Source organism: Melospiza melodia, chromosome 4, assembly GCF_035770615.1.
Source record: "Melospiza melodia melodia isolate bMelMel2 chromosome 4, bMelMel2.pri, whole genome shotgun sequence".
Lineage (NCBI taxonomy): Eukaryota > Metazoa > Chordata > Aves > Passeriformes > Passerellidae > Melospiza > Melospiza melodia.
The window spans coordinates 53,399,989-53,413,647 of NC_086197.1; the positions used below are offsets into that span (position 1 = coordinate 53,399,989).

At 52.4% G+C, this 13,659-nt stretch overlaps 1 protein-coding gene across 1 annotated transcript; it reads right to left on the bottom strand.

The window, feature by feature from the left end:
• Positions 1 to 4,934: 4,934 nt before the first annotated feature.
• On the bottom strand, positions 4,935 to 13,644 carry C1QTNF6 (C1q and TNF related 6). Its single transcript, XM_063154468.1, has 3 exons — positions 13,552 to 13,644; positions 9,513 to 9,750; positions 4,935 to 7,943 (listed from the first exon to the last, which is right to left on the bottom strand). Exons 2-3 carry the CDS (start codon positions 9,742 to 9,744, stop codon positions 7,396 to 7,398), a joined length of 780 nt encoding a protein of 259 aa, XP_063010538.1. The 5' UTR covers positions 9,745 to 9,750; positions 13,552 to 13,644; the 3' UTR covers positions 4,935 to 7,395.
• Positions 13,645 to 13,659: the final 15 nt, after the last annotated feature.

Consider the following 13,659-nt stretch of genomic DNA (forward strand, 5'->3'; position numbering starts at 1 on the left):
GTCAGGCCCAGGGGGAAGCATGGGGGGCATCAAGCGCTTGGCTCCACTTGAATGCTTACCCTGGAAACAGGCCAAGGACAGCACGTGTCCACAGACACCACAGTCCCTTCCCTTAGCCACAGCCCACACAGGTGAGGCTTTCATTCTAATAGGAAACATGAACTGTTGCTTTTATATTTTAAGGACAAAAGCGTCACTACATTTCTCCAGTGCTGACCTTCTGTGCACCACAAAAGATCCCCCCCTTTCTTGCTACTTTCCCCACCCTCTTTGCAGGCAGCAGGTTCCTTCATCAGAAATGCTCAGTGTTCAGAGGGAAGGTGGCTGATGGAAAGGACTGCCCAGGGTTTTTATCCTTTTGGTCTTGGAAATGATGCAGGCAGGCTGGTGCAGCACCTCTCCCTCCTTCCCCCTCCCCTGCCTCAGCCCCCGTGCTGGGGGAGGGAGGAGCGTGGGCGGTGGAAGGAGCTGTGGTCCCCAGATGTGTGAAGTGCTGCCGAGCAGCAGTCGCGCACCACGGACAAACCGCAGCTCAGCCGAGAGCCATCGCTCTGGGCTGTCGTCACTGACCTTTTCCTCTCGCCTTCTCTGTCCTCACCTGCCCTCCCACTGCTCCCCTGCTCTTTGTGCTCCGAGAGCTCTCTGCACAGGGCTTTGAAATGGTGAGGGGGACTGGCACAGGAATGTAAAGGAGGAGGAGGAGTGGAAAAAAAAAAAAAAAGATCTGTAGCAAAGAGAAGGCTGTGCATTCATCCTCTCTCCATTCTCTCCATTTCCTTCAGGCTCAGCTTGCCATCCTGCAGGACAAGAGAGTCGTGGGCTGAGCCAGCTCACCACTGCCCCTGCCTGCTCTACCCATTGAGCTGAAGGCTCAGATGCTCTGCCTCCACAGCTGGCAGGACTGGGGATGAGGGAGGAGAAGGAAGTCTGTCTGAGGGTCAGGGGAGTCTTCAGTATCTGCCATATAATGAACAAATCAAATTAAAAAAAAAAAACCTAAAATCATGTGGTACAGCTGTCAGAGCCTGTGAAATTCTCTTAGACTAAAACAATGCCACCAGTGCACCACACATAGAAAAGTGGGAGTTGGGGCAAAGCAAGGGCTTGAGAGGTGTTTTGGATTGTGTGTGGAATAGTAATCCTGTGGACCCTTGGCCCCAAAGATCTGCTGGATTGCCGGCTGTGGCTGCAGGTGACAGGGCTTTGTTGCCTGGAATGTGCTTTCTAGTGATCTGCCCCATTCCACTATTTCAGGGAAAGAACTGAGGACATGTGGGGAGAAAAAGAGTGTCTGTAGGGGTGAATGTGAGAATGCCACAAACCCAGAAAAGCATGTGTGGGGCAAACAGAATGCTGTGACCTTCAGGCTTCCCATAGAAGATGCTTGCTCTAGGGCACTGTTGTGTCAAACACCTGGAAGGTGATCAGGGCTCCAGAGCAGGGGATCAGAACAGCGAAAATGATGCCTGCAGGATGTGGGTCAGTTTGACAAGAGACCTATTGTCTTCCTTCTTCTCTGTGGACCATTTCTTCCTCTGGCTACTTTGAAGCATTGCATCTGCCCTCAGCAGCACCTGTGAGGCTTGGGCACATCTGCCCCCTTAGGGGTGCACTGCAGCTCACACCAGCAGTGGAGGCACCTCTGCACTTCTCCATCCTCACCCACACTGGCAACGGGTGCAAGTGTGTTAAAATGGATCAAGATAAAACACAGATTCCTGCCTCCCCCTCACCCAGGGCTCCATTTACAACCTGCCCAGGTAGATGGGGAGTTCCCTAATCCTCAGCTTGTCCAAGCTGAGAGCTCTACATCCTACTCCCTCCCATCTTACTTGTTGCAAACAGACACTGGGGAAAGTGTGAAGTTTTGCAATAATCCACAGGTCATTTGTGAGTTAAGTGACATAAACCCAGGAGACTGGATGGTCTGTGGAATGAGAAACTGTCGGAAGCCTTTGATTTAAACCTCCTGCCCTGGCCCTCAGTGTGGTGTAACTGCAAGGCACGAGATCACAGAGATCTCGTGGGTGAAGGAGAAGGTATTTCATTAGTTGAGGGAGCTGTGCTTGTACCAAAGAGGCCTGGAGCCTCAGCACCCTCTGCCCACCTCCTGATAGCATCTTCAGAGTGAGCCAGGCTTGCAAAGGGCAACAGTTTCCGTTGTCAGGAAGGTGAGAGGTGTCCATGCGAGGTTGGTATGTGTGTTGGCATGCGTGGGTGTCACAGCAGAGCGTGCATTGAGCTGGCCCCTGAAGCATGGCATGACTGGGCCAGGGCCTGCCTTGCCACTGTGGTCAGAGAAGGGCCACACCACACGAGGCAGCGTGCATTTCACACTGCCCTCAAATGCAGCTGTGCCCCACCGTCCACATAGCCTTGAGGAGGGTCCACGTCCAGCCCTCTAAATCCTGTGGGAGCTCCCAGCCAGCAGGGGGAAAGGGAAGGTGAGAGAAAGGAGATCTGGGCAGACTGAATCCACTGCTGGTGCCTGGCTGCAGTGTGCTAGATGGAGGGAGGTGGCAGCTCTGCTTGTGGCACTGGGTGATGCTGGCTGGGGTGTTGCTTCCCCCCCTCTCCCTCTATGGGCCCTGGGAGATGAACAAGGCTGGGGTGTGAGTGAAGCAGGCTGTCTGGGAGTTTTGGGAGAAGAGGAAGGACAGCAGGCTGCAGCAGAGGGGAAACTTGCTCCAGTGCAGTGTGGCAGCCCCTGAATAGTGCACTGATGTGGGGCAGATCTTGCACAATAGCTGGCAGCTGAGGCAAGGCCAGAGACTCTTCCTGTGACTGCCCCTCCTGTGACAAAGGCTCTGAAGGGATGTGGAACCAGGTCTTGTCTTGTGTCCCTGCTCTCCCTGGTGCTTTGGGTGCAGGCACATCCGCCTGTGCCCACCTGCAGGGTCAAGGGCCTCCTTCATACTTTTCTTGTCCTGCTTCTCTCTTCCCCTTTCCCACAGCTACCACAGGGCAAAGAGCTATTGCAGGGCCTTCAGCTGCTCCTGACTTGTCCCTGGCATGTGCTTCCTTTCACAGGGACAGCTCCATGTCCTGCACTCCACCTCCTTTCTCCCGCTCCCTTCCTTTCCTACCTGCAAGACCAGAGACCTGCAGGAAGGCAGTTTTCAGGGACAGGCCTGTGATAGATGCCTTGAACAAACTTCAGACATGTCCACAGAGCCTTTTGCAGCAGAGCTGAGATCACTCCTTCAGGGGAAAATAGAGGCACAGCTCCAGGGGTAGTGCTGTAGCTGTGCATCCCAGGGAACTTGCTTGTCCAGGAGAGAGATTCTGGCTGTCACCAACCCCTGAATTACATTCCACAGGGCAGCTCCATTGCATGGAAAAAATCACAGACCTGGGGTGAATGAATGAATGAATGAATGAATGAATGAACAGTCTCATGGCCTTCTAGGCATGGGTGCACTCACTGGCAGGCCAGCAGGGCTGATCTGCCCCATTCTAGACCTTGTTTCTTCAAAGCATTGCAGGGTTCCCCTTGCCTGATCTGAGCCCCACCTGCAGCAACTCCCTGGTCAGGCATTCATGGTGTGATGGGTGGCACCAGCTACAGACCCTGCCTGTCACCATGCATCTTACCCCAAGGGATTTGGCTGAGGAGACTTCAGGGGCCAGGCTGAAAGGTTGAATCATAGAAAACTTTTCTTGAAGATCTGACTGCACATTTCCTGTCCTCCCTCCCTCCCTCTCTCCTTTCCTCACCTTTTGTAAGTGTGACAAAGTCACTTCCAATCTGCCAGCATCTCACCTCAAGGAACAGGAACACGCACAAACACAACCACTACACTTCCTGAGGATGCATTTTTATCTGCTTCCTCAGAAGTAAATAAAAAATGGGAAGAGGGCTGGGCTCTGACCTGACAGAGCATTGCATTTACTAGGATATATATAGCCCTTGCACTGGGCCTGTCACAGGACCAAAGAGGCCTGTAGGGATGTGTATGATTATGTATTCCACCCTTTGCCAAATGAAGTGTCTGGTACACATCAAACCACAGCAGAAACTATGTGAAGGCAAATTAAACTCAAAACAGAAGGTCCTATATGGGCACCTCATCTTGTTCTTTTGCCTGTCCTTCTACCTCAGCAGGAGTCCCCTCAGTCCAAAGATGATAAACAGAACCCCACATACCTCTTTGACTTGGACTGAGACCCCAAAAGGCATCTTCCTGTCCTTAGGATTCTATCCTTCCAGATCTTTCACTCAAGCCCCAATCTCCAGGCCCTGCTCACATCTTCCCTTCTCCCTCAACTTTATGAGCAATTGCCACTTGTGCTTCCACCCCTGACCTGAACCTCAGGCCTTTCTCATCACACACAGATCTTCCAAATAAGCATTCCAGCTTAACTCTGGAACTCCCACTCATTCCAATATTAGGAAGCATAAGTGTCCAGTCAACAGTTTACTGTCCCTCCTACACTCTGCTTCCTGGCCTTCAGCTCTTGGCAGAGAAAAGAGAAATGCCATAGGGAAAATAGTGCTTACCAAATACTTGATAGAAGAATGTGCTAAAAAAAAATCATAAGATAAAGGGATCTGATCTCCTTTAAGAGAACTCCAACATTAACCCAGCCTTCCTCCATGTAAATAAGTAGTTGAAGCCTAGTCCTACAACTCATCGTATTGTCCTGGGAGTTTTTTGGTGATCTCCAAAGAATCCTTTTCTGAATTTGCTGAAAGCTTTTCCAGCAAAAGGGAGAGGGTTGTCATAATTAGAAGTGTTCAAGCAGTTAATATTTTAAGGTAATAGTTCCTTGCAAAGTAAACAGACACAAGATTGCCAAGCATTACCCAGGGAAGTTTCAGAGCTGAGTTAAACTCTGTACCTGTCAATTTCAGGCCAGTGTCTTTTCCATCACATCATTCAGCAATAACCAGTGCTAGAAGGATTAGGTTGGGAGAGAAAAACAGATTTAAGTGCAAAACAACCAAGGAAAAAAGTTTAATACCACTGAAAAAATATATATATACAAAAGTTCTTGGAGTTTGTTTGGTTTTGTTACATAAAGCACCATTAATTCCAGAGTACATCACAACTCAGCCTACTACACTTTCCAGAAAGCACCCAATACTCCTGAAATCTGATTTAGCACCAAGGGAATGCCATCTTGTTTAGCACCAGAAGCCTGTTAAACACACCCTTTGGTCCCCCTGCCCTGCTCTCTCAAGTGCATCAGGCACCCTCTGGCTGCTCATGCATAGCACAGGAGACCTGTCACCAGCATTCAATCACCAAATAGGAAAGGAGAAAGAAGGAAGCTTGTTTATGGAGATATTCAGTGTTAGAGAGGCTTGCTTCTCCTCAGGGAGGCATGGGGCACTGTAAATTGACTATCTTTGGATTTGCAGCCTGTTGAGGGAGAGAAAGGGATTCAGTCCCGAGCATCACTTCCAGCTTTCTGCTTCCTCGGCTATCTGAAATCCTGTCTCTGAGCAATTCCACACACTTGACCTGCTAAGGGAGAGGAAGAAGCCCACAGTCTCCTTTAGTTTCCATGATCCCTTCATCACATGTTTCCCTGTGAAAAAATCAGCCTTGCCTTAGTGAAACTTTGTTTTTATACCCATTGCCTCACTGACAGTGGTGGGGAGGATCCAGAACCAAGTTCCTGAAACTCACTGCAGTCTGTGCAGCTTCCTTAGAAAAGCATGGAGAGTAAGCAAACAGGATAAGAGAGAAAATGCCCTGCAACTTTTTCAAGGTCAATTTTAATATTTCACCCTTGGTCCCTGTTCTTTTGCTATCCCGGGCTGGGTGTACCAGACATAATCTTGTACAATGATGCACATTTCTTTTGGGAGAGCCCTGGAACTCCCAGGTGCTATAGGCAGAGACCATGGCAGAGAGACAGCAGAACCCGGGTAAGTCCAAGGATTTCATGACCAGTGATGAGCAGAGGAGAAATATGTCTCTCCTGCTTGTCCTGTCCTGAGACTCAAAAAGGAGACAAGTCCTGGCTCTGCTGTTTATGGGAGCATCACATGTGGAAGTAGGTTTCCTAAAGTGCTGAGCCAGCCTCACCTGCTCCCCCAGGACTGCAGCATCCCCACCAGAGGGATGCCAGTGGGAGCAGTGTGAGACCAATATAAATAGTACTAGAAAACCCTACCACTGGCATTCCTTTCTCACTGCGACATCTCCAAACTGACAAAAAGAGCGAGGGTTTGTTTAGCCACGTGTTTTCCTCACTTACTCTGATGAGATTGCCAGAAAAGGGCATAGAGCATATGGCAGGGAAGCTTTTAACCCTTGGACAAGGTGCTGTTGTCTCACCTCCATCTCTGTTCCATCACAGAGGCAAAGACAAGGCAGCTTGTCCACGTTTGGAATGGATTGAACTGCAATTGCCCCTACAGCCTCAAGCTCAGGCCCTGAAACAGTGGTCCTTCAATACCAGTGTGGGAGAACTACCTTCAGGAGGACAATGAAATGGCACCTCTGCCAAAGGAGAGCAGATTTGGGTTCCCTTTCTGGACTAGCTTCTCATAGCTGATAAGCCAAGACTGAGTAGCACCCCAGGGGAGGTGTGGGAGGAGTTTTCAAGGTTTTCTCTCTCTGTCTCTCTTTCTGTACTCCTGATCCCTAGTGGAAACAGAATGGCTGTCTCTACTGAATCATGGGCAGATGCCCATGAAGGGTCTGGCCAGGTGTCTGGCCCTTCATCCCTTTGGAGAGCTAGAGGTGGCACAGAGGAGGACAATCCCACCAGGTCTAGGTTTGATGGCCAGCCTGGAGTCTGAGACACAGAAGAGTGTCTGTGGAAAGCCAGTTTAGAAGGCCAAGTGTTCTCCTTTTGAAAAGACAATATCCTCTCCCAGTGCTCCTACATCTTCCTTGTGGTACAGGAGACCATCAGACCTCAGTCTGCTCTCCAGACTACAGATATCAGAGGTGACATCAAGACCTTGTTTCAGGCTGCAAAACTGCTATGTCTAGTTGGGATGGAGAGGAGCCAGGACGTACCTCAGCAGTGGGGACTTTCTAGCCCTTTCCACAGGAGTCCTTTGTGTATGAAGCCCCAAGGAGGGATACAGGCCCAGGAGCAGCATTTTGGCTTCCTCTTACTCTAGAACCCTAAATGCCAGAGGCAGCTTGCTGGCAGATTGAGAAGAAGCCAATAACCTAAGTTGGGGTTATGAGGTGAGGGGCAAGAGGCGGTAGTGCCATGATGTAAAATGGACAGATACAGGTCTGGCTACAAGAGAGCGTGAGGTGGGAGCCAGTGTGGCAAGTTTCACACTCAGTGCCTGAGATTTGACAGGCCCATTTCCAAGTGATTTGCAGTGGTTACGGGCAGTAAAGAGAGAAAGAGAGAGAGAGAGAGAGAAAGGAAGAGGGAGGAATAAGGAAAAGGCCAAAGAGCCCTAAGGAAGAGGAGTTATTCAATGCTGGGCTTGACCAAATACCCGCTGAAGGTGATGTACACATCAACATCATCACTGTAAATGGCATTCTCCCGCTCCCGCTTGTAGAGCCTCACCCAGATCTCATCATTTTCCTGGAGCTCCAGCATGAGGCTCTGGCTCTGCATGATGCTGCGGTCGCTGGGTTGGGCATACAGGATGACAGCCTCCTCTTCGTTGTGCATGATGTGCATGTAGGTCTCCTTGAAGTTCCAGGTGTGGACATTGAGGCTGAAATAGTAAAGTCCACCCACTGAGCAGTAGAACTTGCCATTGAACATGTCGAAGTGGCTGTAGAGGTTGACGAAGACGGTGTCAAAGATGAGGACCTGGAAGCCCTCGCTGCTGTGCAGCGCTTTCTTGCGGCCCACGGAGAACGCAGCGTACTGATGCTTGCAGGGGTCTCCCGCCGTGCCCATCTGTCCCTTGCTGCCCTTCTGGCCCTGGGCACCCCGCTCGCCTCGCGGTCCTTCTTTGCCCCACTTCCCTGGCATCCCAGGCTCTCCCCGGTCTCCTTTCTCTCCTACAGGAGGAAGCAGAGGAGACAGCTCCTGTGTGATACCAGAAGATGTGGAAGCGGCAGTGAGAAAGCCTAATGAGGAAGAGGATTGCACAAGAATGGGGCAATGCCAGAAGAAGGAACACTTCTGAGGGTGACAATACCACTGCTCTTCATGGGAAAGCAGCTACCAGAACTCTGGGAGTGACGGGAGTCTCTTCCCCAATGAATCCCCTGCTCACCAAATGATGTGGCTCTGCTGGAGGCACCAGGATGTCTCCCTAGGAGACTTCAGCCTCAGAGGGAGCCCAGCAGCCCAAAGTACTGCTGGGGCTCTTGGCCTCTTCTTCCTCTCCCACACTCCTTTACCTCCAGCACAGCCTTACTTCCCATGCACCTCTCCTATGACCCAATTATCCACAGAGGATGCACACTGGTCTGGCTGTAGGCTGCAGGAGGGGAGGAACTGCTAACACCTGTGGGGGAATATGATTAGGGAGGCACAATAGGGTGGGTCAGAGGGAAAAGATCCAAACTGGACAGGGTAGATGGAGCACTGCAGCTTAGAGGGATGATGCTTTCACAATACTGGCATGCTTTGAGCATCTTGTATAACTAATACTGCAGTTCTAATGTGGAGTGTGTGCACCGCCCATTACACACTTGGGCAGTCATCAATACATAGAGAGACCAGCACCAGAATGTACTTTGTGTATACAGAGAAGACATGGGACTCAGAGCAGCCTCCAGCTCTAAGTGACAGCATTCAAAATCTGTATCTTGTTCTTTTCCTCCTCTCCATTCCCTGCATGGTATTGAAGGTCCCCCTATGACACCCCACTCCAGTCTAGGCCTCTATCTGCCCTTCTGAGCTTTGATGGATTACAGCTACTTCCAGGCAGGGCAGGGAAGGGAGAGCATCCGCCCAGTTAACCCAGAAAAACCACAGAGCTACAAGAAGCATGTGGCAGCACCCAGCTGGGAACAGGCTTTTGCCCACAGCAAAGGCTAAAAGGGGAGTCCTGAAGGGAGGAGCTGATCTAAAATAGGGAACCCTTTCCCATTAGCCAAGCCAGCCACTGCAGGGTGGAATGAGCTGGGGGTCACAGCAAGTTTAACCTGGAGGTGCTTGCAAATAATTGCTGTTTCCCTTTGCCCTCCTCACGGTCCCAAATGCACATGACTCACGGAGCTGGAGAAGGTTTCCCCACAACCTCCCTGGGTGCCAATGCCCTTCAAACACGCTTATTTTGCAGTTGATAAGGAGTGTTCCTTCCCTCAGGCACTACAGGACTCTAAGTCTGAGACAAGGAATGTGTCCTCCCAGCTTGGCAATAGGCTGTCCTGTGTCAGCAAAGAGGAAGAATTAGCAGCAGGCACATCCTGAGATCCCAGCAGAGATAGCACTGACTTCTATCCCCCCATGCTACTCCTCATCACAGCACAAAACACCTAAACCCTGGGCACAGTGTGTGTAGTCACTCATCCTCCAGGATGGCTCCTGGTGGTCTCTGGACAGCAATCCAGCTGTCACCTCCACTGCAATGCCATCAGTCCATGAGCCAGCCTTGGCATCCCGGGGCAAAGACTTACCCTTCAGAATGGTGATGTTGATGTAAGGACGGACCTCTGGCACTGGGTAGGGAAAGTGGTGGTGGCTGGGAGGGACTGGTGGGGTATCTGTGGAAGAGTCCAGTGAGTCACAACAGCGCTTGCAAGCACCAGGGCCTGGTTCTGTGAGGTTGGGTTCATCAGCGGGTGCCCCAAACACAACAAGAGGGAGAAAAAGGAAGGTCAGGGATGTGCGCAGGTAGGTTATGTCCATGGTGACCTGGGAAAATACGAGGAAGTGCCAAGAGTGAGGTATAAAGAAGGGAGAGGACATAGGGGATGGAACAGAGATCATGATAAAACATCTTTCTGTGACTGGAGCTGGGGTGGGATGAAATGGCATTGTCCTGTGGAGGGAGCTTACAGGCTTGGTCAAGGCTGCAATCGGAGCAGCAACTGCATGGCCCATGAGGATGCCCCACACCCTTCTGCCCAGGCCAGGGGAGACTCGGTGCTGACCCTGGGAGAAGGCTTGGTGCTGACTAGGCAAACCATTAAAGCCACTAGAATATGCAATCCCCAGGCTGGGATAGAGGAAGGAGACAGAACCATAGAATTGTTAAGATTGAAAAAGACCTCTAGGGTCATTGAGTCGAACCTCAACAGCTCTTTAGCAAAAGCATGCTCTGGTAGGCTGCTCAATCTGTGGGAATCACTGTAAAAAATTCTCCAGCCCTCCTATCACTGCATACCAGCTCTTTATAGGAATCTAACTCCAAAATCCCCATGTCCCAGCAGAGATGCCTCTTCCCCTGTGGGCTGGGAACCTAACTCCAGCCCCCTCCTTTCCCCACCGAATCCCACCCGCCGGCGGCTCGGTCCCCTCCCAGCGGGTTCCCAGGCAAAGCCCAGCACCTTCCCGAGGGGCCGGCCGGCCCCACGCAGCCTTCGGGCGGGCCCGAGGGGAGCTGCCTCGCTGCCGAGGGCGAAGGACGTGAAGCTCCGCAGCTCGCAGAGAGTGTGCTTACGAAAGACAGGCCCGCCAAGCAGCGGAGAAAGCCCCTGTGGCGGCCTGTGCCCTCATGGTGCTGCCTGCCCCGGCGCCGCGCAGTGCTCACCCCGCGGGCCGCAGGGTCCCCGCTCCGCGGCCCAGCCCCGGCTCGCCGGCTCCCCTGTGCCTGCGGGGCAGGCCCCCGAGCCGTGGCTTTAAGGAAGCCGGCTCTTGGCACAGGCGCTGCTCAGCGCTGGCCGGGCGCGCAAGCCGGGCTTGGACCGGCTCCCTCCCCTCTCCTCTCCCGCCTGCTCCCTCCCTGGCTTTTGGGTGCTCTCCATCCCAAACCGGCTTGGGTTTCAGCGTCTTTTTAACTCTTTCGTAGGAAGCGCCTTTTCCTTGCACACGATGTTGGTTTGGTTTTATTCTCTGCCTTTTCACTTCCAGCCAGCAAAAAAAGCAGGCAGCACAGACTGTGCCCTGTGCGAGGGGTGGACAGCAGCAGGGCAGTGTCCCACCCTTGGCATCTCAGGATGGACAAGGTAAGCTGCAGTGGTGCAAGAGAGACACTTTCCTTCAGGCAGGGTGCTGCAGAATTCTGCCCTCAGTCCTTTGTGCTAGTCCCTTGTCCCAGGGCCATGCTTGGCCATGCTCTCTCCCCAGCTGTGCCTGACCCACTCATGGTCCCCAGACTTCATCTTTCATTCTCTCCTGCATTGTTTTTTCTGCACATCACTGTGGCCTCTTGCCCTAGGCATGATATTTCTAGCAGGAGCAGCTGCCAACTGGGAGAGGCATCAGTTTTTTCCCTCTCTGGTCATCCCCTCTGCCTGGGCAGAGCCCCAAGCCTTGTGCTCCAGCACGTGTCATCCCTCGGTCATGTCCCCTGGTTAGGTCCCAGGCTGAGCTTTTTGGATGGGAGGGGTGTGCCTGCTCTGAAGCAGAGCCTGGCTGCTGGGAGCTGCCTGCCAGCAAAACTGGGGATCTGGAAACAAACCCTGGCTGTGACCATTGTCCCCAGCTTGGCGCCAAGCTGACAAGCTTGTGCCTTTGGGGTAAGCACAATGTGGATGCACCAGAACATTGGAATGAAGGGCATTTTGGAGGGGAGAAGAATGCAGGGTGGGAGAGATGAGAGATTTTTCTCACACTGCAGAGTCTGTTGGGAAGAGGATTGGAGGATTCTATCCTGCACCAGAACTAACCTGGGTATTTATACCCTGGGTATGTTTGGGGTGGGGGGTGTGTGCACACACGGATCTTTGGGAGGCAGAAGGAAGGGTGGACAATATCTCTGCTCTGCAGGGGTCAGAAATGCCAAGTCAGCACTGTGCCTCCTGCAATTTCCAAGAGGAGCTGCAGAAGGCTCCAAAGTTTCTGAGGGGAATGAGGTTTTGAGCGTGTCTACGTGTGCTGGGACTTTTTTTCCCTGTTTCCCTTCTCCCATTTGTTTGGTTTAGGAATGGGAGGCCCCGCTTCCCAGAGAGTGGCTGGCGTTTGGCAGGACCCCAGAACCACTGGAGAAGCAAGCGGAAAACTCTGGGAAAATATGCACTGTGAGCTGAGGGGGAAGGGAGGAATGGGGGCTGGGAGGCCTGGAGATATTCTCAGGCTGCCTGTCAGCCTGGAGCTCAATGAACATGGAGTGAACATGCCTTCCAGCTGGGGCAGGAAGAGGATGGAGAAATGCACTGCTGAGTGTGCGACCTCCTCACCGGGCTCCAGCACTGATGTGCAACGAAATCCACTGCAAATTGCCCATGTTTGCCTGTGCCTCAGTTTCCCCTTTTGGGAAACGAGGTGGAGGAAGTTTAGGGCAATACATCTGCTAATGGAGCCTTACCAGCTGACAGAAGAGGAGTTTTGTGATGACTTGTGTTGTCTACTCCTGGCTGCTGCTGGTGGGAATTTTGGCAGCTGACAGTACTATTAAAGGCAAGAAGAATTTCTGGGGTGCATGAAAACTTGGAGACTGATATGGAAGACAAAGCTTGTGCACTGCCGCTCTCAGGTTTTCCTCCCTGGCTTATTTCCAAACATGACATTACCCACTTGGGCTTCTTGGCCTTATGCCTGGCCTCTTCCACCTTTCTAAGGGAAACAGGTAACAGGGAGGCCATTGTCCTCATTTCCGTCCCACATTTCCATCTGCATTCCTGAGCTGCTCACAGCCAAGCAGATGTTCTTCATGGGGGACCTCATCTGCTGGGGCCTTTGCCTGTGTCTCCTCTGATTGCAAGAACAGCTCTCACAGTGGGGAGTGAGCAGGACTTTGTGTTTAATGTCTCACCCGGGCTGAGCAGGGACCTGCCAGGAGCCAGCAAACAAAGATGTGCTCTGGTGGCATTGCCCAGCTGGGCAGCAGTTTGTGCCAGTAAAGACACTTTTGCTAGGGTAATACTGCCCAAAGGGAACAGTGTGTACCAGCAATATTTCGCTAGGGCTGTTACATTTACAGGAGATTTTGAGAATTCTATCCAGGAAACCTGTGCCAGCCATGCTTTAAAGTGCAGTCCAAGCCTGAGGGCACCTTGTGTGCCCAACAATCTTCGCTCTCCCTCATCACACACTTTGCCTTGGAGGCAACCCAGGCAAGCACTGTCCAGATTATACTGCAACAATCCCTGCTCAAAAGCAGCTGTTTCCTCCTCCTCCATTTCCTCCCTTTTCCTGTACCCATCACAACCCTGGCAAAGTAGGGGGACAAAGGCTGTCTCTACCTCAGTGGCTGCATCCATCCTATCTCCCCACTCTACCACAGGTATGGAGAAGGAAATTGATGCTTTCTCTCCTCTCTAGCCCCTGTGTACAGCTCAGCTCCCCTGTGGCACATGTGGACCTGTTGCACACACACACACACACACACACACCCACGCACAGACACTCGCCCTTCGCAGCTCCTCCCTCACCAAACCTCCAGGGTGAAGGGGGATCATTTGCACCAAGAGCCAGAGGAAGAGCCGCTTCTCTTCCCCTTCCTGACTGCTTCTCCTGCACCACAGCTGCCTTTCCTTCCCCACGCTCCCCGCTCGTCTGCCCCTGATGTTCCAGAGCGCCAGAAGCCGGGCGGGGCAGCGGAGCAGCCCTTACCTCCGCTCCCCTGGGCAGGGTCCCGCGCTGGGTTATCGGTATCCCGAACCCTGTATCCCGTATCCCGTATCCTCAGCTGCTCCTGCTTAGCAGCGCAGGAGAGAGGGA

Bases quoted from the DNA above. Each gene is read 5' to 3' on its own strand.
- C1QTNF6 (XM_063154468.1), bottom strand. From the start codon at position 9,744: ATGGACATAACCTACCTGCGCACATCCCTGACCTTCCTTTTTCTCCCT. The intron at 7,944-9,512 runs GTAAGTCTTTGC...TTCCTCCTGTAG, and splicing joins CAACATCACCATTCTGAAGG to GAGAGAAAGGAGACCGGGGA.